Source organism: Pan troglodytes, chromosome 5 (genome assembly GCF_028858775.2).
Source record: "Pan troglodytes isolate AG18354 chromosome 5, NHGRI_mPanTro3-v2.0_pri, whole genome shotgun sequence".
Lineage (NCBI taxonomy): Eukaryota > Metazoa > Chordata > Mammalia > Primates > Hominidae > Pan > Pan troglodytes.
The window spans coordinates 179,447,844-179,475,698 of NC_072403.2; the positions used below are offsets into that span (position 1 = coordinate 179,447,844).

Consider the following 27,855-nt stretch of genomic DNA (forward strand, 5'->3'; position numbering starts at 1 on the left):
TCAGTATGAAGTGTTGTTTTAATAAGCTTGTACTGATTCCCAATATCACAGAATGTATATTCCACAAAGGGCTTCCCGCCGAATGCGCACACTGAATTAATCCTATTTGGATGACAGATTTTACACCCATCACTATTGGAGAGTGTACTGCAGATGATATTTAATGAAAACTTCCAGTCAGGCAGGTGATCTGATGCCTGAGCACGGCTTCCTGATAAAATTGCATGTTTGTTTCTTCCCCGATCTCCCACAGATAATGAGAAGTGCATTTTTTGAGTACAGCTGTGTATCATTTTGTTTGCTTCAGTGACAATTCTTAGTATAAGCTGATTCAAAACAATCAAAGCAATAGGCAAGTCCATTCTTTCAGCCAAATGCAAAGTAGCTTTTTAATAATGGATTTGTTTTGCCAGTTATGCCTGACAAACAACCTTGCATTGCTTTAGCATTCATCTGAAAAGAAAAGGCCTCCATCCACTGTAATTGTAGTAGAATTCCTTTTTTTTCCTTCAAAGCCAGATAGCACACGCTTCTTGAGTCACTTTAAATAGCATTACCAAATATTGAGGACTACAATGACGCATGCACAATTTTAAGGTTAAAATAATCCCTGGCCCTAAAATATGGTATTGTATTTCATAAAAACATGAGTACATAACGGAAAAAAATTAACTATGCATCTTCTGATAAGATTTTCAAGAAATTATCTCTTTCCAAAACATGTTGGGGGCATCTACATTTCAGTATAAAAATTAGGTGAATTGGTATTTTGTATTTCTAGGTGGCCTGCAAAACAACAAAAGAAATAAGTAACTGGTTATCATTTTTATATTGGGATTTAAGAAATCTCGAGTTTCAGGAGGCGACATGCTCCCCGGGCTGCGAGAGGCCATGATAACTGCACTATTGGAGCCTTGACTCGGACGCCCCTTGGGTGTCCTTGTAGTGACTAGAATTGTCTCCCTCTAGTCCCAGCGAGGACAGGGGTGTTGGTGACCAGAGGGGAACAGGCCAGGATGAGCTTCTATAATTCTGGAGGAATGAGCCGTGCCTGGGGTGGGCCACACAGGGAAGAGGGGCTCAGCACTTTGTGAATCAGCTGGTCCAAGGGCACTTGCTCTGCAGAGACCTCCTGGGTCCATCACAAGGCGGAAATGGCCCCTGTGATGATCAAAGAGGGTGCAGCCTTGCTGGGGGCACTGAAAATCGTTCTTTTGTGAGCCTCCTGTTCTCTGACGTGTGCTGCTCTAACCAAGTTTCCTAAATAGGGGAGAGAATGTCTTTTCCTTTGCAATTTCTAGATGACTTGGGTAGTCCTAAAGTTTTGGTGGCTCTCCAAGATCATTTAGGGCAGCTAATATGTTATTAGTTTTTGTCTGTTTTAGGAAAAATCTGCAATTGGCATTTCCCATGTGATGCTGCGTGTTGAGGGCTCATCTGCTTCTCGTCCAGGACGACATTTCCAGCTTCATCTTTGATCTTAACCCTCCCGGAGGCATACTTGGTTTCCTGACAGCCGCTGCAATACACAGTCTTGACGGTGCCATCCGGGTACTCCCTCCTCTTGAACTGGGCTGTGTGGATTTCTTTCTGCCCGTTGCTGAGCACAATGGTTTTGTCGCCGTTCCTGAGAGGAGAAACACATGGTAAGGCGGCCTATGCCAGGGCCAATGCTGCCAGGGTGGAGGCCAGTGCGGGGTGGGGGAGCACAGAATAATGCCCCCACCGGGGTCTGGAGCCCTCCTTCCAAATCTCGTTAGATGAGGGTGCAGAAGGCCACGGGCAGGGGCAGGAAAGGTGCACGGGGGGCTCAGGGAATCGGCAGAAACTCGGTGTGGGTGAGAGAGGGCAGGTGGGGAGGGCCAGGAGGCAGGGCCGGAGGTCAGCCGCATCTGCTCACCTGCAGGCTGAAGCCTGTGCTGACAGCTGGCTCTGGTGGTGAGAGGGACGGCAGGGTTGACACAGGGAGTGACAGAGACACACATTGAATCATTTCAGAAAAGTGGCCCCGGAGGTGACAGGGAAGGTTCTGACAGCTGTGAGGAAGCTGGGGGAGTCTATTGTAATTGCCCAGGGGAGAAATGGTGAGAGCGGGAGACCTCAGATCTCAGAGAAAGGGCGGAGGCGGGGCAGCGAGGAGACACAGCCCACAGCGCTCCGTGTTCACTTTGATATCAGGAAAGAAAGGGAAGGTGTAAAACAACTTCCCACACTCTCCCTTGGGCAGCTGAGTGGATCTTTACTTTCTGCACAAACTAGCATTGAAATAGCAGCTCTGATGAGCTCTTCCTTGGTGTGCCTTAAACATCTGCTTGCATGTGTTCTGCAATAGACTCGGGCTTCTAGACCACATGGCCTGAGGTGAGCACTGAAGACTGGAGTGATTTTTACGGTTATAATTCAAACGAAGCTAATGTTGGTGAAGTAAATACCTAAAAGCCCATTTGAAACCCACAGTCTGTAGAAAGGGATTCAAATCAAGGCCATAAGACAAAACTTCTAGAGTCAATGACATTATTTTCTTTTTTTTATATACAAGCACTTAAATGTTTGCAAAAATCTAAATTAATATAAAGAAATTATTAAATACACAAACAAAAACTGGGGATGTTTCGAATTCGCATTGTCTGACATTACTGACCTTTCCACCCTTACGATTGTCCCATCAGGAAATAAGGTCTCTTCCTGTCCATCCTTGAGATGTTTCACCGTCCCGTCGGGAAACACGATTTCTTTGGAGCCATTGGGGTAGAATTTTTCTGCAGAATGCAGTTTTTCAGTGTATGTTACATTGAATCTGTTTAGAAACATATTCTATGCAAATAATCTATAAAATATTCATGAGATTTATAGAGAGTATTTTCTTTCCTTTTCTTTTCTTTTCTTTTTTTTTTTGAGACAGAGTCTTACTCTGTCGCCCAGGCTGCAGGGCAGTGGCAGGATCTTGGCTCACTGCAAGCTCTGCCTCCCAGGTTCACGCCATTCTCCTGCCTCAGCCTCCCGAGTAGCTGGGACTACAGGCGCCTGCCACCACGCCCGACTAATGTTTTGTATTTTTAGTAGAGATGGGGTTTCCCCCTGTGTTAGCCAGGCTGGTCGTGATCTCTCTACCTCGTGATCCACCCGCCAACGCCTCCCAAAGTGCTGGGATTACAGGTGTGAGCTACAGAGAGTATTTTCTAATCATCTGGCTTTATAACTAGGATTGCCAGGTATAATACAAAATGGCCAGTGAAGTTTGAATTTTAGATAAATGATGAATAATTTATTTTTATTATTATTAGTTTTTTGAGCAGAGTCTCACTCTGTTGCCCAGGCTGGAGTGCAATGGCATGATCTCGGCTCACTGCAAACTCCACCTCCCCAGTTCAAGCGATTCTCCTGCCTCAGCCTCCTGAGTAGCTAGAATTACAGGCACTCGCCACCACACCTGGCTAATTTTTGTATTTTTAGTAGAGACAGGGTTTCACCATGTTTGCCAGGCTGCTCTCAGACTCCTGACTTCAGATGATCTGCCTGCTTCAGCCTCCCAGGGTGCTGGGATTACAGGCGTGAGCCACTACACCTGGCCAAATGATAAATAATTTTTAACATAAGTGTATTTCAAATATTACATGGAACATACTTTTATACCAAAAATTACTGTTGTTTATCTGATATTTCAAATTCAGTGAGGGACTTGAATCTTTATTTGTTAAATCTGGCAATCCTACTTATAATAAAAGTTTAAGGACTTCAATATTGTATGAAAATACTCAAGAAGAAAAACTGTGTGAACATCTGAGAGCACATTTGCTGTGTTTCACTGTTTCAACCAGGTTGTAAACAACATACACACCTATCATTGCAAATTCAGTAAATTTATATTTCTAAACCAGGACACTTGTGTCACTTAGCTGCTTAAATCTATTTTGTGGTGACTGCTCTACTATGGGCTGAATGCTGTGTCCTCCCCAAATTCCTATGTTGAAACCTAATCCCCAAAGCAATGGTGTTGGGAGATGAGGCCTTTGGGCTGTGATGTGGTCATGAGGGTGGGGCCCCGTGAATGGGATTAGCACCCTTACTAAAGGGACCCCAGAGAGCTGTCTCGCCCCTTCCACCATGTGAGGCTGCAATGAGAAGATGCCGTCTGTGAACCAGGCAGCAGCCCTCACCAGACAGTGAAGCTGCCGGCACCTTCGTTATGGACTTCTAGCCCCAACACCGTTGTTGACAAGCCAGCCAGTCTATGGCACTTTGCTATGGCAGCCTGAACAGGATAAGGCACACTCCATAAAGAACTGGTATTCAACATGCATTTTTGTACTTGCTCTTATCATTTTTTTATTTACACTTGAATATCTTGCTCTGGGCAGAATGATCTCCGTCTCATTAAAGCACAAAATTTAGATTCTCCCAACTTTGCTCAAGTGATCTCCCTGGCTGAAAGTTTCCTTTCCTACCCATACGCTGTCTGACTCCCTGAGTCCCTATGTTTGAGGTCAAATCTCCATTATGAACCCCACAGTCGGTGCCCTCTGCTTCTGAATGCTTTTGACTCTTGCTATGGTAAACATTCAACTTGACATTTTCATATAGATTTGCAGTTTTCAGCTGGATAATAAATTGTAGGAAAGAGCCATAATTCACCCTCTATGGTATCCTCCAGGGATGAATAACAGTGATTTTCACCTTGTACTGGAGACAGAACCCTTGGACGCTGAGGAACTCGCTGTGGAGCCTGCTGAAATACTGCTGCACTGCTTCTATTTCATTACAGGAACAGGAAGGTGATTACAGTGCCTGCATGTGGGGTACATTCACAGCTGCTTGATGTGTTTGTGAAAAAAAGAAAAGCTGCCAAGTTAAACTTAATTGATGAGTTTCCATTTGTTCTTCTTTTCATTGAGATGGAGTCTCTCTCTGTTGTCCAGGCTGGAGTGCAGTAGTGTGATCTCAGCCCATTGCAGCCTCCACCTCCAAGGTTCAAGAGATTCTCCTGCCTCAGCCTCCTGAGTAGCTTGAATTACAGGCATTCGCCACCACACCTGGCTAATTTTTATATTTTTAGTAGAGACAGGGTTTCACCATGTGAGCAAGGCTGGTCTCGAACTCCTGACTTCAAGTAATTTGTCCACCTCGGCCTCCCAAAGTGCTAGGATTACAAGCGTGAGTCACCACGCATGGCCTCCATTTGTTCCTTTAATATGCATTTGCTTCTTTTTCATTTGTATTGTCAACTGTTAGCAGTTTCTGGCAGATAAGGGGCAGCACACACACACACACACACACATAAACATATACGTGTGTGTGTCTGTCTCTGTGTGTGTGTGTGTGTGTGTGTGTGTGTGTGTATTTAGAGACAAGGCCTCGCTCTGTCACCCAGGCTGGAGTGCAATGGTGTGATCATGGCTCACTGCAGCCTCAGACTCAGAGCTCAAGTGATCCTCCTGCCTCACCCTCCCGAGTAGCTAGGACTATAAGAGCATGCCATGATGCCCAGCTAATATTTTATTTTTTGAAGGAATAGGGTCTTGGTATGTTTCCCAGGTGGTCTCTAACTCCTGGCCTCAAGAAACCCTCCTGCTGTGGCCTCCCAAAGCACCAGGATAACTAGTGTGAGCACCATGCCCAGCCCACAAACTGTATTTAAGAAAAATGAATACAGTGAAGAATCTGACAACTGAGGAAAAATTCTACCCCTTAAAATAATTTTTAGCACAAAATGGTAAAAGATTGTTTTCTGGTTGTATATTAATGGAACACCCTGCAGAAACTGGGGGCTCTTCTTTGGGTCAACAGCTGAGAGCAACTGAATTCACTCCCTGCCTGGTACATATCAATGCCTGACTCTTGGCTGATTTGTATGAATGTATAAGAACCATGCATGAGACACACAATTGCACCTGTAAAATGGAAGGAGTGGGAAACAATGGGACTTCTGTTTCACTCTGTTCTTGAAATATCAGCCGTAGGCAGAACTGTTGAATGTACGATAAATGTATCCAAGAACAGTAACAGAACTTAGAATTCCTGCTGGAAAATTAACTGATCAGAGACCTTCTACATGGACCAGCTGAGAGTCAAAGTTTTAGGTCTTTTAAACAAAAATAAAATACAGACCTATAAATACTTTTCTTTTTCAGAAGACTGGCGTTAATATTAATCAATCGCTCAGCATGGCCTTTGCAAACTAGCAAGTGTAATTTTTCTTTGTCGAATGTTTGCTGGAGGTCACTCAAGAAAACAAATGCTCTAGTGCCCACTTTGCTGCTATGTGCGCAGTCAGAGCCTAAATGACAGCTTGTGAAGGCAAAAATTCTAACAAGACACACAGCTGCACTGGCTGAAATATTAGGACAAAAAGAAAAAGGGTGAGAGCCAGGAATTCACAGGACAACGTGAGTCTCAGCAGCTTCAAGGGCCCATCTGGAGGTCCGTTGTGTCACGGAGGAGCAGATGCCCCACAGCAGCCTTGATTCTGCCCTGGCAATGGGGCAGATCAGACATCCCAGCCAGCCACACATCCACTACAAATACCGAGGAATGCTCAAGCAAATCACAAAATCCCTGGGAAATGAGCACCCAAGTTCATGGAAGGGGCTACAAATCCCAGAGGGTGCTGGAACGCAGACTCAAACCTGACCTGCGGCTGCCTTGGTGACCTCTGCAGTCTCCAGGAGGTTTGGCCCTTAGTCGCTCTGCTGGGATAGGATGAAGGGCTTTGTCTGGGAACTTAAAGAGGACACTCTCTGAAGGTTAGAACCCCAAGGAAAGAGGAAACTAGAAAATATCTCCCTGCCGGCAGATGGAGAGCACCAAGGAGTGTTGCTGTCTCTCTCTGAGCTCTTTCCAAAGAATGTGTCACTACAGGGTGACCCTCATTTACCCTTAGCAATTGCAGTTCTGCTACCTGTACCTGGGACATCTTAAACTAAGAAGCTAATGTGAAGTGATCCCAGGCTGGTCGTGCCCTGGGACACCTGGCAGAAGCAAACACAAAGCTTTCTGGATACTATCTCCCAGACTGGGCCCCATAGTATCGCCACCAACACAAGCTGCCAGCACAAATATGAAATAGGTGAGGAAGCGCAACACCATGAGGAAGTGCCAGAAGTATTGGAAGCAGAGACAAGCTAGCAGCAGCCAGTGTCACGCGGAGCTCCGACACGGCAAGCGTGGTGCTACCAGAAACTGATGACAAGGCAAATGTTTGTAGAATATTTTAAAAATTAAAGTGGGAAATTAAAAATGAAAGAGAGAAAAAATTCTTGGTGGATTTGAAAAAGAACAAATAAAATCAATATAGTCTTCAAAATTAAAGCTAAAATGATGTATTAAATAGCACATAATACTCAGCTGAAGAGAAAACTGAGGAAATAAATAAATAATTTACCCAGATGATAACAAGAAAATATAATATGTGAAGATGGAAAGACGCTAGAATGAGGTGGTGTCATGCAGCTATAATTGGATGTGGAGGAAAGGTAAGATGGATAAAGATAATAGCTGTGAATTTCCCTGAACTTGATAGGGTTCCCAGATAAAACACAGGACACCCAGTTAAATCTGAATTTTCGCATAAACTACAAATGACTTTTTAGTGTAAGTATGTCCCACATACTGCATGGTACAAAAAATCGTTTATTATTTACCTGAAATTCAAATTCGACTGGGCATCCTGCATTTTTATTTGCTAAATCTGGCAACCATAGCTTATGAAAGACACAGTGATTATATATAAGATGCACAACAGGCTGGCTGCGGTGGCTCACACCTGTAATTCCAGCACTTTCGGAGGCTGAGGCGGGCGGATCACGAGATCAGGAGATCAAGACCATCCTGGCTAACATGGTGAAACTCCGTCTCTACTAAAAATACAAAAAATTAACTAGGCATGGTGGCATACACCTGTAGTCCCAGCTACCTGGGAGGCTGAGGCAGGAGAATCACCTGAACTGGGGAGGCAGAAGTTGCAGTGAGCTGAGATCACGCCACTGCACTCCAGCCTGGGCAACAGAGCGAGACTCTGTCTCAAAAAAAAAAAAAGCACAACAAATCCCCAATACAATGAACAAAATTAAATCCATAACTAGACATATCATAATGTAACTGGAGACAGAAGAGTTCTTAAAAGCAGCAAGTAAAAAAAAAATCACGTTCGAAGGAAGAAATTAGTCCACCATCAGATCCTCCAGCAGACACCGTGTGGGAGTGGAATAAAGTCCTCAACATGCTCAGAAAAATCACTGTCATTCCATTGCTCAAGACTCTCCAATGGCTTCTCCACAAAGGTCTACACTGCCTGGTCCTGGCACTTTGACCTCATCTCCTTTACCCCTGCCACACCGGCCTCCTTGCTCTTCCTCAGACACACCACACACTTTTCCCGGCTCTTTCTCACTCTAGAATGTTCTTCCTGACACGCACACAGCTCCCTCTCTCACATCACTCATGGATCCCTAAAATATCCCCCCTCAGTGAGGCCCTCCTCAACGGCCTACAGATGGCCCCCTAGGGCAGCAGCCCAGCACTCTCCCTCCCTGCTTCCTACCCTCTTGTTTTTCTCTGTAGCTTTTCATAGAGACTGATATTTTATATTGATTTTTATTTTTACCTGATTACTTTATGCTTCCCTCCAATAAAATGTCATGAAATAAGAACTTTTCACAAATTTGCTCACTGCTGGATCCCTAGCCCTAAAACAATGCCTGCCACAGGGTGGCCATGTAATAGCTATGGGATGAGGGGTCAGAAGGTGCATCAGGATGAACGACCACTCATGAACAAGGCAAAACAAAGGACATTTTCAGATGAGCCAAAAGGGCTGATTGCCCCCGTCTCCTCATGCTCGTCAAGTAGAAGGAAATTGTGCCAAGAAGAAAGGCCCAAAATACAAGAAAGAAGAGCCCCAAATTCTGCATAAATTTAGAAAGTTTAAAGTAAATACTGGTTACATAAACACCACGGTAATAATCATAACTAATACTGAGGGTGAAAATCAAGTTAGAGTAAAAATCCTGGCAGAAGCCAACACAATGGCATGAAAGATCGGGGAGGAGAATTCGAACTAAAAGACTCTTGATTTGGTTGTAGAGTACAGTAAGGATACCGATACATTTTCTGTTTATGCAATAAAACCTCAGGTTAAAAGGAAAGTTATTTTCAGATTATATATTTTTCTTAATGTCTGTTTCTTATAAGATCGTATTTAAAGGTAAAGATTTAAAAATAGCAAAAGAAAGAATAGAAACAGATATACCAGGCATATATTAACTAACTAAAAGAAATTACAAATAAATATTAGTAAATTCATAACCAAACTAGGGTTTTTTTGGTTTTTTTTTTTTTTTTTTTTTTTTTTTTGAGATGGAGTCTTGCTCTGCGTCCAGGCTGGAATGCAGTGATATGGGATCACTGCAACCTCTGCCTCCTGGGTTCAAGCGATTGTCCAACCTCAGCCTCCTGAGAAGCTGGGATTACAGGTGCCCGCCACTGCATCTGGCTAATTTTTGTATTTTCAGTAGAGACAGAGTTTCACCATGTTGGCCAGGCTGATCTCGAACTCCTGACCTCAGGTGATCCGCCCACCTTGGCCTCTCAAAGTGCTGGGATTGCAGGTGTGAGTCACTGCGCCTGGCCCAAACTGGGATATTTTTAACACGGTTCTCTCATTATCTAGTGCAGTGGTCCCCAACCTTTTTGGCACTAGGGACCAGTTTTGTGGAAGACAATTTTTCCACAGACTGGCATGGGTGTGGGTTGTGGGAAGGTTGGATGTTTCCACTGCACTAAATTTACTGTGCACTTTATTTCTATTATTATTACATCGTAATGAAATAATTATGCAACTCACCACAATGTAGAACAAGTAGGAGCCCTGAGGTTTTTTTTTTTGAGATGAAGTCTCGCACTGTAACCTGGGCTGGAGTGCAATGGCACGATCTTGGCTCACTGCAAACTCCGCCTCCCAGGTTCAAGCGATTATCCTGCCTCAGCCTCCCGAGTAGCTAAGATTACAGGTGCCTGCCACCACACCTGGCTAATTTTTGAATTGTTTGTTTTTTTAGAAGAGATGGGGTTTCACTATGTTGGCCAGGCTGGTCTCAAACTCCTCACCTTGTGATCGGCCTGCCTTGGGCTCCCAAAGTGCTGGGATTACAGGCGTGAGTCACTGTGTCCAGCCACCCTGAGCTTTTTTTCCTGCAACTAGAGGGTCTCATTTGGGGCTGAAGGGAGGCAGTGACAGATCATCAGGCATTAGATTCTCACAAGGAGCACGCATCCTAGATCCCTTGCGTGCGCAGTTCACAGTAGGGTTTGTGCTCCTGTGAGGATCAAATGCTGCCACTGATCTGAAGGCGGTGGAGCTCAGGTATAATGGATCCATGGGGAGTGGCTGTAAATACAGATAAAGTTTCCCTGGCTTGTCCTCCGCTCACCTCCTGCTGTGCAGCCCAGTTCCCAAGAGACCCAGGGGTTACCCAGAGGATGGCATTTTAGAGTCCAGGCGAGACTTCGGAAAAGAATGTGGTGGCTTTTAGAACAATGAGCTGACCGGGCTGTGCGAATAAGTAACACCCATTTATCTCGGTTGTTGCTCGAGCCATGTAGCCAGGCCCACCTGAAAAGCTGAAACCCAAGCCCCTGACTGAGGTCTGACGGCGTTTACAGAGGCATCCAGACCTGCGTGCACTTACACACCCGCACGGAAGCCACGGGCTCACAGCTCTTGGATAAGAACCAGGAAAACATGCATTAAGCAGGGTAAGCCCCAAATTATCTGGACAGCTGCTGCTATGGGGAACTTGCCTACAGGGCTCAGGTATCTGCTAACCTGCAAGTCTCCACACCTCTACACACTCACATGCAAAGGCACCTACCCACGCAGGTTCCTGGTGACGTCACTCACCTGTCTGCTTGTTAGGAAACTGCACAACTTCCAAACCGTCAGGGTAGGTCGTGCTCATTGTCTGAGCATTTGCGTGATAGTAAATCTGTAAGCACCAGAAACACCTACGTTGGGAGGCAGTCTATGTTATCATTTTGAACCTGGATTTAATCTAGTAAAGTCCTTCCTGAGGGTGGGTAAAAGCACTGTCCCAGCAGGTGGGAGTGGGCTGACCTTGTCTATGGGCACCCTCCACAGCAAGGGGGCATGGGGGGAGGGCTTGTCACCCAAGCCCAAAAGTCAAGACACTGTGGCTCTAGGCTCATGGGAGAGAGGACTGGACCGAGGTGGAGTTCCCGGTCCTTCACCTGGTGGGCTCTGAGCAAGCGTTTGCTGGGCCTGGCAGCCTTGGGGGCCTGCAAGAGGTCCAGGTCCAGCATAGTGAATATGAGTGGGGAGCCCCAAGACCCAAACCCCACAGCTCAGAGACCAAGGGTCTCCCAGCAGCTCCAAACAACAGAAACACTCCCCGGGTTGTGCCTCTTGAATTGTGACATTACTGTGAAGTTTCCCATCGTTGTGACCCCCTCTGGTTTCCAATAAAGTGGGGAAAAGAAGAGGGGAAGGAGCTGCTTTGGAAGAGGACAGTCATCCGGGAGGGGAGGGGACATTCCTTATGGTCAAGCGAGCCTTGACTATAAGTAGGGAAGGGGGAATTATTAAAAAATTAAGGGTCCAGAACTAGAAAACCGTGGGATGTACATGTTTGTTTTGAAGTGGGACCACAGAGGACAGGCATCCACTCTCTCCTGAGCTCTGGGACCCCGGTGTGTCACTGCATGTCTGCCATCTATCATAGCAACAGCATCGCTGCCCGTCAAAGAAAGGCTGAGAGAAGGCAGGAGAGAATAGGAGAGGTGACTTATTTAGAAAAACCATGACACTGAAGTCGAAGGGACTATTTCCATGCCATGATTTTAAAGGCATTTTTCTCACATGGGGGAAATTTGTCCAAATGTCAGAAGAAAGCCCCAAATTCTCAATTCTGCATCATCCCAATAATCATCAAGTCCAAGCTCAGGCTCCTCGCTGGGGTCAGGGCTCCCTTTGGAGACCAGAGAGGTCTGAGGGGAACAGAGGTGCTCTCAGGAGACCTGGGGAGGTGCACACTCGCTGGCCTGCAGTGGCCATTCCCTCTGACCATGCAGAAGGCCAGAACAGGAGGATGTCCTTCCAAGGCCTGTGCCAGGCCCTGTTCTCTCCCGCTGATTCATCCTCACCGCATCAATTCTTACATTGTCACACTCTGCCTCCCTACACCCCCACATCTGGCTAAGAAACAGCTATTTCCTACTCCAAAGTGACGGAAATCTAGACCTCACAATGAAAGGCTGGGGCAGGCTATGAGATCAGTATCACAGATTCCTCCACTGGGCAGTGGCGTAACACAGGCCACCGTCTAAAGGGGGTCATCCAAGCTCTTTGTTTGCATTTCCCTGCAAAAAAGGGAGCGTGCAAGTTAGTTCAGGTCGGTGGAAGAGCACGTGGTGGGCACACCACGCCTGTGTCCACACTCGGGGCTTCTAACATCCACCCTCAGGAAGGGTCAAGAGGCTTCGCTGGGATAAAATCACAGAGCCACAAGTAGGCGCCTCTCATTAAAGCAAGTAACACAAAAAACAGAGGCGCGCTCTGCAGTCTTTCAGAACTCCTGGACCCTATGCCTCTACATTTGTACCCAAAGCTTGGCCAACAACAGGGAAACTGATCATTGTAAAGAAGGAAATGTTTAGAATACAATTTGGTAATGTGTGGGTACTAAGAGACTATTCTCAATGCACTACAAACCCTGCCCTGACCTCCCTTATCTCACCTTATTTATAATTGGTTTTGGAAATTACCCAAATTTTCTTAAGTTAGAATCAAGTTATATACCCTGAATTATCTGGGCAAAAATATTGCCACCCTGGAGACCTTGCCTAGAGGACCTCCAGATTGCTCAGCATCTGTGTTTTCCATACATGATCCCTAGACACACAGAGACATGTAGTTTGAACCAGGGGGCGACAGCATCCTCACAGCTCCTCAGCATCAAGTGGGCCCCCAGCTACTGTGATCCGTGGCTTTCTTCCACAAACACATCATCGGCTTTTACCAGTGATGATCGTCATGGTAACAGCAGCTGTCAGCTGCCGAGTACTTGATGTGTGCCAAGCAATATATGTATGGCATCTTTGGTCCTTATAATAACCTACAGGGGGCTTTCCCAGCCTCAGAACTACTGAAAATTTGGGCAGGATAATTCTGTGGGGTTGGGGGGCTGTCCTGGGCATTGGGATGTTTAGCAGCATCAGAACTATTGACAATTTGGGCAGGATAATTCTGTGGGGTTGGGGGGCTGTCCTGGGCATTGGGATGTTTAGCAGCATCCCCGGGCCCCACTATCTAGATGCCAGCAGCACCCCCACCACCCCCAGTTGTGACAACCAAATATGTCTCCAGGCATTGCAAATGTCCTCAAGGCAGGGGGAATAATTGCCCCCAGTTGAGAACCAGACCTGGGAATATTTCCTGATTTTTTTAATGCAGAAATTGAGGCTTGATGAGATGAATTAATTGGCTGGTGTTGGCACAGCTGGTCTGGCAGAGCTGCCAGTCAGCCGAGCCCGTGAACCCCAAGCCCGTGCTTTCTGCTCCACCTGCAAGGTGGCTGCTGGGCACAGTGCCTCCTCCCAGCTGTAAAAACTGTCTCCCGGGATCTCACCTCCAGCTTGTACCAGGGATTAGCTCCTGACTCTGCCTAACTTTGTTGCAATACTAATGCTAGTTCTACAATCAATGCACATGTACTAAGTGTTTACCATTGTGTTTCTAGAGAGTTCTGCAGAAGAGACATTATTTAATGGACTATGTTACTTAACTTTCATAACCATCTTTTGACTTAGGTCCTAATTATCAGCCACATTTTGCAGAGGCTTAGAAAAGCTGAAAACAATGACTGAACTCAGAGCCAGGAGGGGTGCTGGTGCACTCTTGTGTCACCGCGCAGATCGGAGGGTCTTGACAACAGGGTCTCACTTGCCTGAGCGCACCGAGGAAGCAGAACGGCCTGGCTCATAGAGAGCCTCGCCCGCCTCCACAGCCTGTGCTCTGCCCGTCCCCCCCAACCCATCCTGAAAACCCAGAGGAAAGGGGGTACAGATGTGCAAAATCGTTCCTAATAACTGAGTTAGTTTTGATTTCTTTTAAAAAAAGACAGATCTTTTTTCAAAAAAGATCCATTGTACACACCACTCTCCGATCGGGTTTGATCTTCTTCACGTCACCATTAGAGAACCGGATGATGGTCGTCTTCTTATCCATGCTCGGCTCCTTCTGGCTGGCCTCGGGGAAGGTGGTGATGGCACAACCTTCGCTCAGTGCCTGTTCTACCTTTATGGAAACACAAAAGCTCCAAGATGAAAAATGATGTAAAGCCTGATTATTGTGGTTTCATTATTTTTTCTTCAATTCAGAATTGTTACATGATTATCACCTACATGGCATTCTTGACACTGGCTGTGATATTTCCCCCAAAATTGTACTGACTGAGTAGATCAGGTCCAAATTCCCATCCCCCAATGTGGTTATCAGTAATGAATAAGTGCTATGATCTGTCCCACCAACATCCGTCTTTCATAAGCTCGTGTCGCACAGTGGCCATCAGTCTAGATCTTCCACGGCCGCTGACTTAGTGAGTTTAGAGTCCTGGGCCATGGGAATTGTGGTAATTACTACGTAAAAATTACTCTTGGAAGCTTTTGCTTTCCTTTTCATCCCAATCTCCTTACCTCTACGCTCCTACGGCCCATCCCGAAGATGTGTTGATTTTTATTAACTATCAGCAAATATTATATAACCTCATGTGCATAATGCTGCACAAGGAATGTAGAAAGAATATCTTTGTCTTCACATTGAAAATATTACTCATGTAAAGATTAGCAAAAGAAAATATCTGAGAGAAATAATCTCAAGATCTGGGGAGTTAAGATAAGTGCATGTGAAAATTCCAAATGGCAAAATGTGTTTTTGTTATTTATGTCACACTGTCCCTCTTAACCATAGCTCAGAAATATAGGTGTTAATTCAGCTGAGAAAATACAAAGGGAATAAAAGCGAATGCTGGGCTTCTTAAACTGTCTTCAACCATCCACCAAACAAACCTTGACGGTGTGCGCCACCTGCTGGCCGGGACAACAGCCTCCTGTTTGATGGGGTTTGAACTAAGATGACTCCACCTGCTCCCAAACCAACTCGGTGAATGAAGCAGGGCTGTGTTCAGTTCCATATCTGAAGATGAACTTTTAACCAACACTAACAACTCCGGCAACGTTTAAAGAGTCAATTACTCTCAGAAGTAATAAAGCACAAATAATATTTTAAATGTTCCACATGAAAAGAATCAAACAATCTATTTTGGAGTTTATATTATTAAAAGAAAGAAAACACAAAAAAGGAAAGAACTTTGGCATATCCAATGCAAGATACACAAGAAGTAGATGCAAGATGAGTCACGAGAAGAGGAAAGTGCTGAAGACCTGGGAGGGAGGGTGGGGGAGCCAGGGACGTGGGGGCAGGCAGAGGTGGGTGACCGCTGGTTGTGGGGAGAAAGGAAGGATCGCGCTAGCAGAGGGCACAGCGCATTACCTAGTTCTTGTGTCCTCATCTTCGTGGTTTCATGAGCTTGAGCGATTGGTTCCTCCATGCACTTAGCCAAGGAGGAGCATCACTTATGTCTCATGGACCTGTCTATGGGGATAGCAAGGTCAGGTGCTCAAATGATGTGGGTTTCCTTCTCCCCTGACAAACCACTACAACCACTGCGCTAAAGACAAAAGCATTTCAGTGAATTCAAACTGTTACTGCAAGTAGCGTTCCCTGTTGTTCATTTATCCAAATGCTTTATCCGCTTGCAAGACATAAGTTCGCTTTTACTGAGGCAGAGTTCCCTCAGCAAAGCTAGCCTGAGGCCGACTCCCAGTTTCTAACAGGCCAGCAAGAGGCGCGAGATGAACGAACTGTTGAGCTGAAGAAGAAGCGATGATGTGCTGCCCCAGGCAGGACTGGGTCTCCTCGGAGCTCACAAAACACTGTAGCTGCAGCCGCAGCCGGTGCCTCTTCCGACCCCTTCCTGAGTCAATGCCGACCACCGCCACCTTGACGCGTCCTTCCGGAACTGAGCTCTCCTCAAGGGCTAAAATGTGGTGGCTGGAAGATACTTGAGGCTACAGTTTTGGGTTTTTTTAAAAGTATTTAAAACAAATCTTCCTCCTGAAAAGCCTATTGCTTTATTTACTGGGAATAAACTGGCAGTCAACAATGCTAGAAACGCCTGGCCTCCAGGTCGGGGCCTCATGGCCTGTCTGGAGGGAGCGGCGTGCAGAGCTCCTGGAAATTTACTCTGGAAACTGGACCGCCGGCAGTCATCTGCCTTGCCGTTTGGATGCCGTTTTTCTTCCTGTGCTTCCTCCTTTTTCATCTTAGTGTCCATGGCCTGTGCTATTTCCAGGGAAGATGGTGGGTTTACAGGAAGATTCTGCAGAAAGAGCATAATCCTAATCTCCCGTGGTCTCCATGAACACTGCAGTATGAGGCGGGAGAAATGCACCTTGCCCTGGCATTTTGCAGCCTCTGCCTCTAAGTCGGTGGGCGCGGCTGAGCCCCGGACAGTCAGCACCAGGACTTTGGACCATGTTTTGTGTTTTATTAAAGTGCTTATCTCCCACTTGTATGTTTGGTCTGGAGTCAGGGTGGCCACAATGACAACTGCCACATTTAACACCTGATACAAACACCACACAGAGACACCACCTGCCATGGCTGCTGCACTGCTTCTCAATGTAGATCATTAGCTCGGAGGCTTCCAGGTGAACTCATTAGCTGGATCCTCAAACAAAATAAAATCCCAAGAAAAATATTCCCACTCGTCCCCCCACTGAAGACGTCGGAGAGGGCAGAACAGAATGTGGGCTTTTCGCAGGAGAACAGAAAACAAACGGGACCTGTGTTCTGAGACTTCCACGCCAGGTGCCTAGTTTTACATCATACGTAAGTTCACAGCCCGAATTTCCTGGCGTAGAGAAAATAATTTCATTTCATTGACTTTTTTTTTTTTTGTAAAATATAGCATGTTACAAGCGGGCCCCTAGCTAGGGCTTAGAAGTATGTTTGCTATTCTTGCCTTCGAGTCTATTAATGTCAACTGAGAACTGTAAATCAAAATGATAAAAATGAAACTCTGACTAGGGGAACTCATAAGTCATGAAAAATATTAATCTTGTTTGTGCTAAATGCAACCAACTTAAATCTATAAAAAAAGTCTCTGTTTGAAAGGCTGAACTTCAGGAAATAAAGAGATATTTGGAATCATCTTAATTTTCTATTCTTGTTGAGAAGATGGGAAGATGCAACCATCTCGTGACGCCCGCTCTGAATCTCACTTCCCCAGGACGAAAAGGTCACCTTCTCAGGTCTCCCTGAGGGGAACCGGGTGGGCCGCCCTCACAGAAGCCACTCAGCCACCTACCTGCAGCTCTGCACTGTCCGGGGAAGAACTGGCGAACTCGTCAGCTTGAACGCGGCTGAGAAATCCGCCTTCAGAACTCCCTAAGACTGATGAGCTTCTGTCTAAAAAGCAAAAAGTTAAATTTAAAGGGACAGAGCATATACATTGTGGAAATATCATTATCCTACTGCGATTGCTAAATCCAATTGAAGTGAATGGATGCACAGCTTCCCTCTTGTTCATGAGATCACTATACACATGTCAGGTCAGTTCAACAACAAATGATCCTGTAAGAACATTAATTCTTTCATGAATACACTCAGTCAGTATTTCTTGGGTGTCACTCTCTCTCGAGTATTCTGATGGATCAGGAGATTCACGGATGGAAAGGCACCGCCTCGGCCCTGAAGCTGCTTGTGGTTCTGCAGGAGGCAGACACGGGAGAGAAAGGCCGGATCCCTGCACCACTGGCTTATGGGACCTACAAAGGGACAGGGGCTGTGGTGAAGGAGCATCACAGGCTTCCAGGAGAGCCCGGGATCGGGGGGGCTTCCCCAGGATGGCGTCACTTCAGCTGAGATCATGCCTGGAGGTTGCGGAGGTGCTAGCAGGTGTGTGGAAGACAAGGCCTCCAGTTCTGCCCGGCAGCAGCAAGTAACTAAAGTCTGGTCTGGGGGCCTGAAGGGGAGGGGGCAGCAGGAACAAGGTGGCCAGGCTGGTGCTGACCTGATGGGAAGGGCTTCCCCACCCCACAGAGGGGCGCAGAGGGGACTGTGAGGGCACGCAGGGCCTGGGGTGGTCTGAAGCAGATGATGGCACCGGCCTCACCTACGAAGCTCCCCACAGAGGCCATGAAGCAGCCTGGGGGGCAGGAGGCCCGGGGAGTGGACCCAGGAGGAAGACAGTGTCGGGTTCGGCCCTGCAGGGCCACACAAGCCTGGGCCAAGGATGGGAAGGAGTCCAGGTGCCAGGCAGCCCAGGGTGAGTGGTGCCCACAGGGTTGGGCTATGCTGTGCATAAGGACCACACCTGAGGCTTGGCCACACCTGAGGCTCGGCCACCACTTGGCCCCTGTTTCTTTACCGAGATAGGTTCCTGGGGGGTTGTGAAGCTGCTATGGTCATTTTCTGGCTTTCTGGCAGCAACGTGAGGAAGGAGTTCTTTCCTGACTCACCCAGGGGCACTCTTGGCTCCTCCCGGTGGGACCCCCAATGCAGAAAGCACCCACATCTGCATGGACAGAGCTGGGCTCAGGAAAGAGGCCGGGCAGGTGCCCGATGAGAGGGTGCTCCATCAGCGTGGCAGCAACGCCATGGGCGGGCAAACGGAGAAAAGGGAACACAGCCCCCGAGTCCGCCCAGGCCCAGCCAGACGTCTTCAGCTGGGAGTGTGCTCAGGGGAAGCGGCCGGTAGGATTCGGAATCTCCAGCCACGGCCCCTGGAGACCGGCATGTGGGCTATGTGTGGGGTGGAGGGCTACGGGTGTCTGCAAGACTCCCAGGTGAGGACCCAACCAGGGAATCGGACAAAAGTGGTCAGAAATTAGGCAGCTCCATGAAGGACATGTCCTTGCCGTAGTAAGATGTTCTGCTCACGCGTATCCACAAGAAAGCCCCGCACTTTACAGGAAGCATGGAAACAGTTAGGAGCCCCCGACCCTGCTCACCAGCTCCTCCAGCTGCTGCCGTCTGCTTCTGCAGCGTGGCGGCCTGGGAAGCCTGCACTGGTGATTTTCTGCCACTGGAGTTTTGCGGACTTCGGGAAGATGGATGCATAACCTGGGGCAAAGACAGTCAGAGGCCCCCCTTGTAACAAGGTCCCTGCAGCCGGCAATGCCTCGAGCCCAAAGGCTGGGAGCACGAAGCCATCTTCAGCCATCCACAATTTCCAGCAAGACCCCAGGGCTCACCCAACAGCCCTGAGCTCAGCACTACAAGGTAGATCAATTCTTGTAAAGACTCTGCAGAAATATACCAATTACGGAGTTCGGGAAAGTAATTGATTTTTAAAACCCAATTCAAGTTGTTTGCTTTTTTAGCATTAAAGACATGTCTGAAGAAATTTAAGGTTTTATCCATAGAAACATGATTAGGTTAATAAACAATTATGCTAATTATTTATTTATTAAAAGTTAATTAATTAATAGTAAAATTTATTAATAAATTAATAAATAAAGTTTTTATTTATAAATAAATAAATAACATAATTAGGTTAATACTAGGTCTATTTCGAGTAACAAATTGAGTTCTCTTATTAGACCTAAGTGGAATGCATCTGAATCTGAAGTTTCCACGCGGCCAGTGTAGCGTGACCCAGGTTTCCCAGGTCACCTTTCCGTCTTCAGACACCTCCTGTCTTTCTGCACCGGGAGTTGGCCTTCCAGTGGGTGCTGGACTTCTGTCTTGACGTCTCCCGGGAGGACTTTTCTCTCTGTCTTCCTGTGGTGGTGTTTTCCCCGAGTTAATTCTTTCTGTCTTTAAACTCATTGGCTGAAAATAAATGTGGTTGCATTAATAACCATCATATTATTTTAAAATGTTGAGCAACACATCACACCAGCTACCACAGAAACTAGAAGATTCTACTCCCGCTTCCTACAGAAGGGCACACGAGGCATCCACGCTCTCATTCCCCATTTTACAGCCACGCTCTTGAGGAATTCAGGGACGGTATGGCTGACATTGTAGAATAGTCAACAGTGAAATAAAGTACTTGAAACTCAATTCAAAAATGCATAATGAAAATAGTGTTCTACCTTTTGAGCTATTTAAAAATTCATGGTTTTGAGGCATGGATAAGCCACCCATTCAGTTATCTATTTACTCGTACATTGCCCGGCACGCGTGTGATTAACTCAGGTCAATGCAGAAGCGTGAGAGAAGTCCGTGTCTCACAGGAGGCTGGACCTATGCAGTCTGTCCTGGGACTTTGGATGTTTTGTACTCATAGGATCTGAAAGGGCTATTTTCCTACTTGTGACAAAAGCTCAGAGTAGATTTCTGATCTTCCTTCAGGGAATAAAGTGTTATCTGCTCAGCAGTTGCTTTGGGAAAGAAGCGAGGGGATAAATCATCTTCAGGTGTTGGGGGGCAGTCTTCTCCATCCACATCGACCCAGTATCAGTTGCTGGCTGAGGACTCACGAGATTTGCCTCCCGAGTGTGAGGGTGACACAAAGCTGGGACGGGAAGAGACACACTGGCCAGCAGAATGTTCTAAAGAGGAGCTAATTTTAACAAGGAAAAATGTGATGGAGACAAAATAACATCCTGCACCATGGCCCCCAAGCAAGCGGCACAGCCCCTGTTGAGAGGAGTCCACGCTGACAAGCAGCAGGTGCAAGACCGCAGTGCAGAAGCAGGGATTGTGGGAGGCTGCGAGCCCCTAGACACACGGGCCATGGTGCGTGGCGAGAGCGCCACGCATATCATCTCCGTGGGTGGCACCCACGGAAACAAAGCCCCCGAGTCCGCTCGGCCCCAGCCAGACACTTGCTGCCATGAGTGCGCTCAGAGGGAAGCAGCTGGCAGGACTTGGAATCTGCCCTACAGCAGGAAGTGCTGTGGTTTAGGATCTTGTTTGAAAGGTATGCACCCATGTCCTTGGAAAAACGCAGGACTCCAGGGAGCACCACGCTCCCCCAGGGAGGTGAAACTGTGTGGTGAGGAGCTGATGGGATGTGTGTGTTTGGGTACAGAAGCTCTGCTGCTCTTTACAGATGATAAGCACGAAGGGTCACCTTTGGAGGAGCTAAGTGGTTAGATGACGATCTTTGTCCCAGGAGAGTGGCACTCTGACTCTTGCGGCCAGCGTATTTGGGCATTGTCTCTTCATCAGCTGACAGAGGTGAAATTTTTCCAAAAGCAGTTTCCAATGCGTAAAAGACAAAATGCGGGGAAAATGTTCATATTTTCAAAGGTAAGATAAATTCAAATTTTAATACAATCCAAAATAATTGGAATGTCCTAGAAAAAATTAGGGTACGAGGTGGGGGGACTTGGCCTGGGTTTTTCCCCTAACATGTTGCTAAGAACAGAAACCCTCACGCAGCGTTTGTGAAGGAAGCTTTGTGGAGACCAAGTTTGCTTTGTGTTTCTTATTGTGGTTCCTTGTTTCAAAACGATCACAGGATCCCGAAGGCCACAGAATGATCAATACCCAACATATCTTCCTTCAGGCTCATGTGACTTCAACGGGGAATGTGGTAACGGAGGAGGAAAATGTGATGCTCCTTCCAGTGTTGTCTCTACAACTTGTCTAAGATTCGAAATGCAAATTCCCAACTTCCCCTGTTATCAGCAGACTGACCTGGAACAGCGTGATCCTTCAGGTGGGAGGAGGTGCGTTAGGTCTGGAATCTTTAATTATTCCCTGCTCTCCCCTCTGAGGAGGAGGAGGGAGTGAGAAGGGGAGGGGGTTGCTATGAACGAACGCTTAATACCAGATGCAGAGTGGCTCGCCCACACAGCCGTGCCCGCGTTCCGAGGGTGCTCATGCCTCAGCCTTTTAGATGCTCAGTCCCTAAAACTGCGACTACACACAGATACACCTGCGCGAATTTGAAGTGTGGAATTCACATATCCCGTCCTTTCTTCAAATCAGGTCTGCTCCTGTGAGCACAGATCCTCTTCCTATAAATAGCCCCATGGTGACCCGTACAATGCACAGAATCAAAAAAAATATTTGGAAATTCCCCAAGCTCTAACCTCGAAATAAGAGAACGATGGAAGCTGTAGGGAGTGTGAAGACTGCACGAGACTTCATTGGCTCTTGGGGTTATTGTTATGGTAACATTTCGACCAACATACAATGACCCAAATGGAGCAGTAGACACTATTTTTTAGGAACTGGCATACAGTATATGCAGGGAAAAATCCCTGTGGGTCTTATGGGTTCTCCTCACAGAAGGTGGACAATCCCGGCCAGTATTTGTGGCAATTTCTCCCTCTCTACCTCTGACGGAGGAACAGCCTGCCCGGCTTCCGCTCTTCCTTCTGCAGAAGGACTGGGCGCTTTGCTGTGCTGAGAGGATAAACCCGCTTTCTTTCTGAGGCAGCAGAAGCCATCTCCACGGAAACAAAGCTCTCGCAGAGCTCCCGAAGACTGGGAATAACTTCCAAGATTTCCCGTAATTTCTTGTAGAGGAATTTGTGGCTGTTCTTGCCATGCTGGGAGAACCGACCACAGAGCAGGCTCCTCTGGAATGTATTCTGTGGGTGCCTCTGTGTGTGTGTGCGTGTGTGTGTGCACGTGTGTGTTGTAGTCACTGTGTCATATCGGAAACATTCTAAGTCCTGGAACTACCGATTTAAAAGTTCACGCAATAAGTGCAGATAGGAAATGTTGGTACTTTTCATAACCCACTGAGAAATATCCCCACTTCCATTTGGAGGGTGTTCACGTGGTTCCGTGTGTCCTGAGCTGTGCATATAATTTTAATGATTCAAGTTGTTCAGACCCATGTGTGGGAAACAGAACCCAGACAAGGCAGTGATGACACTGGCCACATTCACACTCTTAGGCTCGGTCTTTGAGCCGTGTGATCAAACTCGAAACCTCAGTGTTCTATGAAGGCAGGTGGGTGCTGGGAGGCACCGACTACTTCAGCATGAGCATGCTGGTTCTTCCTTTGGGATAGAGCAGGGCGGTGATATGGGACGGGCGCAGGAAAGTCCTGGGTAGAGAAGGGCAGGTCCCTGGCTAGGGCTCCACCCCCAGGCCTGTGCCCAGGGACCTAGGCATTTCTGCTCTCGTGCCCAAATGTAGCATTTCCAAGAGCACCCTGGCCTGCCACACTCCCATCATGTGCCTGTGAAGACCGCGAGACCCTAGTGGGCAGAGACACAAGTGTCTGGCATCGAGAGGAACACACTGGCAGACACCAGCAAGCCATTGACTGGTGGAATGACAGGGAGATTGATCAGGGCGGTCAGAGGAGAGCCCGGCTGCTGGGCTGCCCAACTCCGGGTGAAAACCACCTTCCCACTCCATCTCGGTTCTGGCTCCCCTGTCTGCTGAGAGCTACCATCACCCATGAAAAAACCTTGCACCCATCCTCCAAGCCCACGTGTGATCTGATTTTTCAGGTACACCGAGGCAGGAACCCAGGATACAGAAAGCCCTCTGTCCTAGTGATGTGCAGAGGGTCTAACTGAGCTGCTAAACACAAGCTGCCTACAGAGAGCTAAACTGAAAGAACGCCCTGTAACACACGCCCACTGGGGCTTCAGCTGTAAACATTCACCCCTAGACACTGCCGTGGGGTTGGAGCTGCACAGCCTGCCCGTCTCTACGCTCCCCTAGAGGTTTGAGCTGTGGGACAAGGAGGAAGCGAGCCACACTTCCTTCGCACACCCTGGGAGGGGGACAAGGGAACTTTTCCCGTTTCAACAGGTCTCTATTGCATTCTACACAGCTGTCCTAGAAGATGAACAGAAGGACACCGGGCCACTGAGCTGACTCTGGAGTCACCCTGGGTTCAAATCCCAGCTCCGCATTCTCCAACCCGTGGCCATGATGGAGTTAGTAATAGGATCCATTTCATAGGGTCGTCGTAGAGAGTAAGATGGTAAAGCTCCCTACCTAGCCCATGTAAAGTCCACAGTAAGGGTTTGCTGCTGTTGTCCTGAGACATCACGGGATGTCTTAGAATTCTCGACATGAGACGTGCAGCCTAGAGGCAGCTGTGCTTCTGTCTGCTGGAGCGTCAGGTGAGATGCCTGATGTATCCAGTTCTTTAATCTTTACTTGTGGGAAATGTAGTTGATGGAAAGATAGCAAGCCCTCCCACCACCTGGAACGTGAGAGATACCACGTCACCCAGCAACAAAGCCCACATCTTTACGGGGACACTATTTTTACACGATGCAAATGATACAAAAACACAAATGCGCCTTTGGTACCAGAGTGTGTGATTCTCGCCCCGCGTGTGGGGATGCTGCAGGTTTCTTCCTGGCTTCCCACTGCTGCCGCTGCAGACCTCTCAGCTCTTCTCGGAGCTCCCGGTTCTGCTTCCTCAAGGCATCCATATGACTCTGGAGTTTTCTGTGAACATCAGCCCACAGCGACTGCTGTCTCCCGAGCTCTTGGTGGAGTCTGGTGATCTGCTGCTGTAATGACTGTCATTGGGAAGAGAACACCAGAAAACCTCTCAGACGCCCAACCGGCACATTCATCTGCAAAATACTCAAGCCCCCTCTGATGTGAGACCAACACTCTTTCCGGACAAAAGGACACCTGATGAGATAAACAGGACAACTGCAGCCTTTTTCTTTCTTTCTTTCTTTCTTTTTTTTTTTGAGGCAGGGTCTCACTCTGTCACCCAGGCTGGAGTACAGTGGCACGATCTCAGCTCACTGAAGCTTCAACTTGATGAGCTTAAGTGATCCTCCTGCCTCAGCCTCTGATGTAGCTGGGACTACAGGTGTGTGCCACCACGCTTGGCTAATTTTTGCATTTTTAGTAGAGATGGGGTTTCACCATGTTGCCCAGACTTGTCCCAAACTCCTGGGCTCAAGTGATTCACCTGCCTCGGCCTCCCAAAGTGCTGTGATTACAGGCATAAGCTACCATGCCTGGCCACAGCTTTATTCTTATTGAGTATTGTTTATTATGAGTTAGTCTACATGATATAACCAGATATAGGTGGTCAGTGAATTATCATTCTTTGTTAAAACACTACTACAGCAATAAGAGGCTGGCATTCTTTTTCCTTCTTTTTTTATTTTATTTTATTTTTTTAGACAGGGTCCTGCTCTGTCAACCAGGCTGGAGTGCAGTGGCACAATTTCAGCTCAATGCAACCTCCACTTCCCAGGTTCAAGCAATTCTGGTGCCTCAGCATCCCAAGTAGCTGAGATTACAGGTGCACGCCACCATGCCTGGCTAATTTTTGAATTTTTAGTAGAGACGAGGGTTTGCCATGTTGGCCAGGCTGGTCTCAAACACCGTGGTGGCATGGATGTGTGGTCAACAGTTTAAAAATTATGGAAGCCACTGCATTTTCAACCTGACATGTTAGCCTTCCCGTGGCATTCTTCATTGGACCATAGAGCCTCCAGCCTTGCTCTGAGAATAAGTGGGATCGTGATAGAGGTACAGCCCTTCACTGCATGGCTCTGGCCACAGGGACCCATGGCACTTTCTTGAGAGCAAGCACTGTCCAACAGGGTCTGGTGAGGAAGGAGCTAAAAATCAGGAAGCTTGCTGGGATGATGTGAGGCATGTCAACCTTCTGATTTTCGTTAATGAAGTTTTTAAAGTCTGGTGCCTTCTCCTGGATTAGAGGAGAAAAGCTGGAATGTTAATATTTTCTTTAACTCCCTGTCCTGCCTCCCATCAACAAAGAGAGACAGTTGCAGAGGGGAAAAGAGCCACGTGCCCCTCTGAGAGGAAGTTTAGCATCAGCGTCCCAGGGTGGCACATTCCTACAGGGGTCTGGCGAGGGAAAGTCCAATGACAGGCCTCAGGGACAGGAATCAGGGTCCTGCCTGGTGGGACTAACTCTGTCCCCACAGAGGTCAGCTCACCGGCATCTCCCTGGCATTGCCGTCCTGCCTGGGGACCTCGGCTGCTGCAGTTGTCTTCTCCATGGCAGCCCCAGCTCCCGGGCACGGGTCCTCTGGGTGGGTGCCCTCCTTGGGCTCCCCGGCCTCGAGCTGACCCTCCAGCATCCTGGTTGGGAAGGGAAGAGCTATGGCAATGCCTGAATGCAGCCCCCTAACCCGTTAGTTTGGGCTGAAGGCCCCAGCCTCAACCTAAGGGCGAGCAGGAACCACAGCCTCTCTTCTCTCCCGGGGTCCTGTACACATTCCCAAGCCCGAAGCTGACCAGGTGAAAGGACACCACAGAGGGAGGGACTGAGAGGTCCACACCTGGCTCCACCATCCTCCATGGAAAACACTTCAGCTCCTAGAAGATCAGCCTGACACCTAACACACTGTCACCATCCACAGACGGAGGGACTGAGCGGTCCACACCTGGCTGTCCATCATCCTCCATGGAAAACACTTCAGTTTCTAGAAGAAGATCAGCCTGACACCTAACACACTGTCACCATCCACACATGGAGGGACTGAGCGGTCCACACCTGGCTGTCCATCATCCTCCGTGGAAAATGCTTTAGATCCTAGAAGATCAGCCTGACACCGAATGCACTCTGGTCATCCAGAGAAGGGTGTGAGCGGGGTGTGAGCCGGTGTGAGTGGGATGTGAGTGGGGTGTGAGCGGGTGTGAGGGGAATGTGAATGGGTGTGAGCAGATGTGAGCAGGATGGTCTCGGGGTGTGAGTGGGATGTGTGTGGATGGTCGCGTGCGGCCCTGAGGGAACTCTTAGCCCTTTAATCAGCAGCACTGGATCAACACCCACTCGGAGGTGCACAGGCAGACCCCACACTGTGTTGAGTCTGAGTCTTGAACCATCGGGATGACATTTGTGAATTCATGGTGAAGACGTGGAAAGGAAACACCTTTTTATAGGTACAGCATTTGTGCCAGTTCTAGGAAGCTCACAGCAATCAGAAAACTAAAACAAAAGAGAAAACGCAAAGCTTCCTGCAAGCCTGCAGGGTCCTCTCTGAAAGCCGCTCCCAACCCTGCCTCACCTTCTCGGTTTTAGGAAGCGAGTAGCCCCCAACGAAACCCCAGCTGTTTATTCATAAACTTCTCACTGTAGACAAACCTGAGAATGAACAGTTTAACCACAGTGATTGGAGAAATGCTGTTTAAAAGAGAGTCTCCCGATGAAGGCAAATCGAAGGTCAAGAGCAAGACCTACCAGTAACCGGATCCCTGGCTGTTCCTTCCCCGCGGGAATTGGGACAGTTTCTGTGGAAGTGGGCAAGGGTCCGCGGTCCTCACAGCCCTGAGAAAGCTCCTTCTTTCCTGTTCCTCCGAGGGGATACCCCAGTGTCCTCGGCCCCAAACTTGTGACCCCCTCAGTCTGGGGAATACCCCTTCTCTCAGCCCCACTACCAGACCTCATCACCTCACCTGGTCCCCGCCAGTCACTTCTGCTGGGACCGGATCATCTGGGCCGTGTCCCCAGCTGTCCCCAAGCCCTCCTGCCTCATCTCCAGAGACCAGGGAGCAGCAGACGGTTCCAACGGACTTTCTGTCTTAAAGGGGCATGAGCGTCCCACTCAGCGTCACCACTGGACCAGCTCAGATAATAATTAAACATCCCAAACCTGCAATTCTAACATAGGAGCTCATTGTCAGTGGAGTCCATCCATCCACAAAGGACACTGGAGAGAGTCAAACTGCTCCTCCCCATTGACAAAAACCATGTGTTTAATATCAAGTCTTCAATACCCAACGTGTAGTAAGAGCTCATTTCTCTGAGCATACATTCTTGAAGAAATATAAACTCTCTTTGGATGTCAAATTATTTACCAGAAAAAACATTTTTATGAAGGGAAAATAATATATGTGAGTTTAAA

General features: G+C 47.7%; 2 protein-coding genes across 12 annotated transcripts in view; one reads left to right on the forward strand and one right to left on the reverse strand.

The window, feature by feature from the left end:
• The window catches only part of TTLL2 (tubulin tyrosine ligase like 2), a 33,069-nt gene extending 28,198 nt beyond the window's left edge, over positions 1-4,871 (forward strand). For 2 of the 3 annotated variants that reach the window (XM_054686497.2, XM_063813681.1), the window contains exons 5-7: positions 1,386-1,646; positions 2,670-2,781; positions 4,652-4,871. The gene's annotated coding sequence lies outside the window, so the exon portion shown is untranslated. The remainder of the gene's footprint in view (positions 1-1,385; positions 1,647-2,669; positions 2,782-4,651) is intronic. The other variant, XM_016956628.4, reaches the window with a different exon arrangement.
• Positions 1-27,548, reverse strand: LOC463170 (putative T-complex protein 10A homolog). Of its 9 annotated transcripts, XM_054686500.2 has the most exons (11): positions 27,407-27,534; positions 25,945-26,089; positions 24,319-24,534; positions 19,748-19,906; positions 19,084-19,195; positions 17,435-17,539; positions 14,165-14,301; positions 10,895-10,979; positions 2,642-2,759; positions 1,901-1,932; positions 1-1,627 (listed from the first exon to the last, which is right to left on the reverse strand). In XM_054686500.2, exons 2-11 carry the CDS (start codon positions 26,086-26,088, stop codon positions 1,434-1,436), a joined length of 1,302 nt encoding a protein of 433 aa, XP_054542475.1. In that variant the 5' UTR covers position 26,089; positions 27,407-27,534; the 3' UTR covers positions 1-1,433. The 9 variants fall into 9 exon arrangements, with proteins under 9 accessions (XP_054542475.1, XP_054542474.1, XP_054542480.1 ...); XM_054686499.2 differs by lacking the exon at positions 1,901-1,932 and having other exon boundaries at positions 27,407-27,548; XM_054686505.2 differs by lacking the exon at positions 24,319-24,534.
• Positions 27,549-27,855: the final 307 nt, after the last annotated feature.

Excerpts from the sequence above, each read along its gene's own strand:
- LOC463170 (XM_054686499.2), bottom strand. The coding sequence starts at position 26,088 with ATGCTGGAGGGTCAGCTCGAGGCCGGGGAGCCCAAGGAGGGCACCCAC. Across the intron at positions 2,760-10,894 it reads GTTTCCTAACAAGCAGACAG|AAAAATTCTACCCCAATGGC; the intron begins GTGAGTGACGTC and ends TGCATTCTGCAG. Across the intron at positions 1,628-2,641 it reads ACAATCGTAAGGGTGGAAAG|GAACGGCGACAAAACCATTG; the intron begins GTCAGTAATGTC and ends TTCTCCTCTCAG.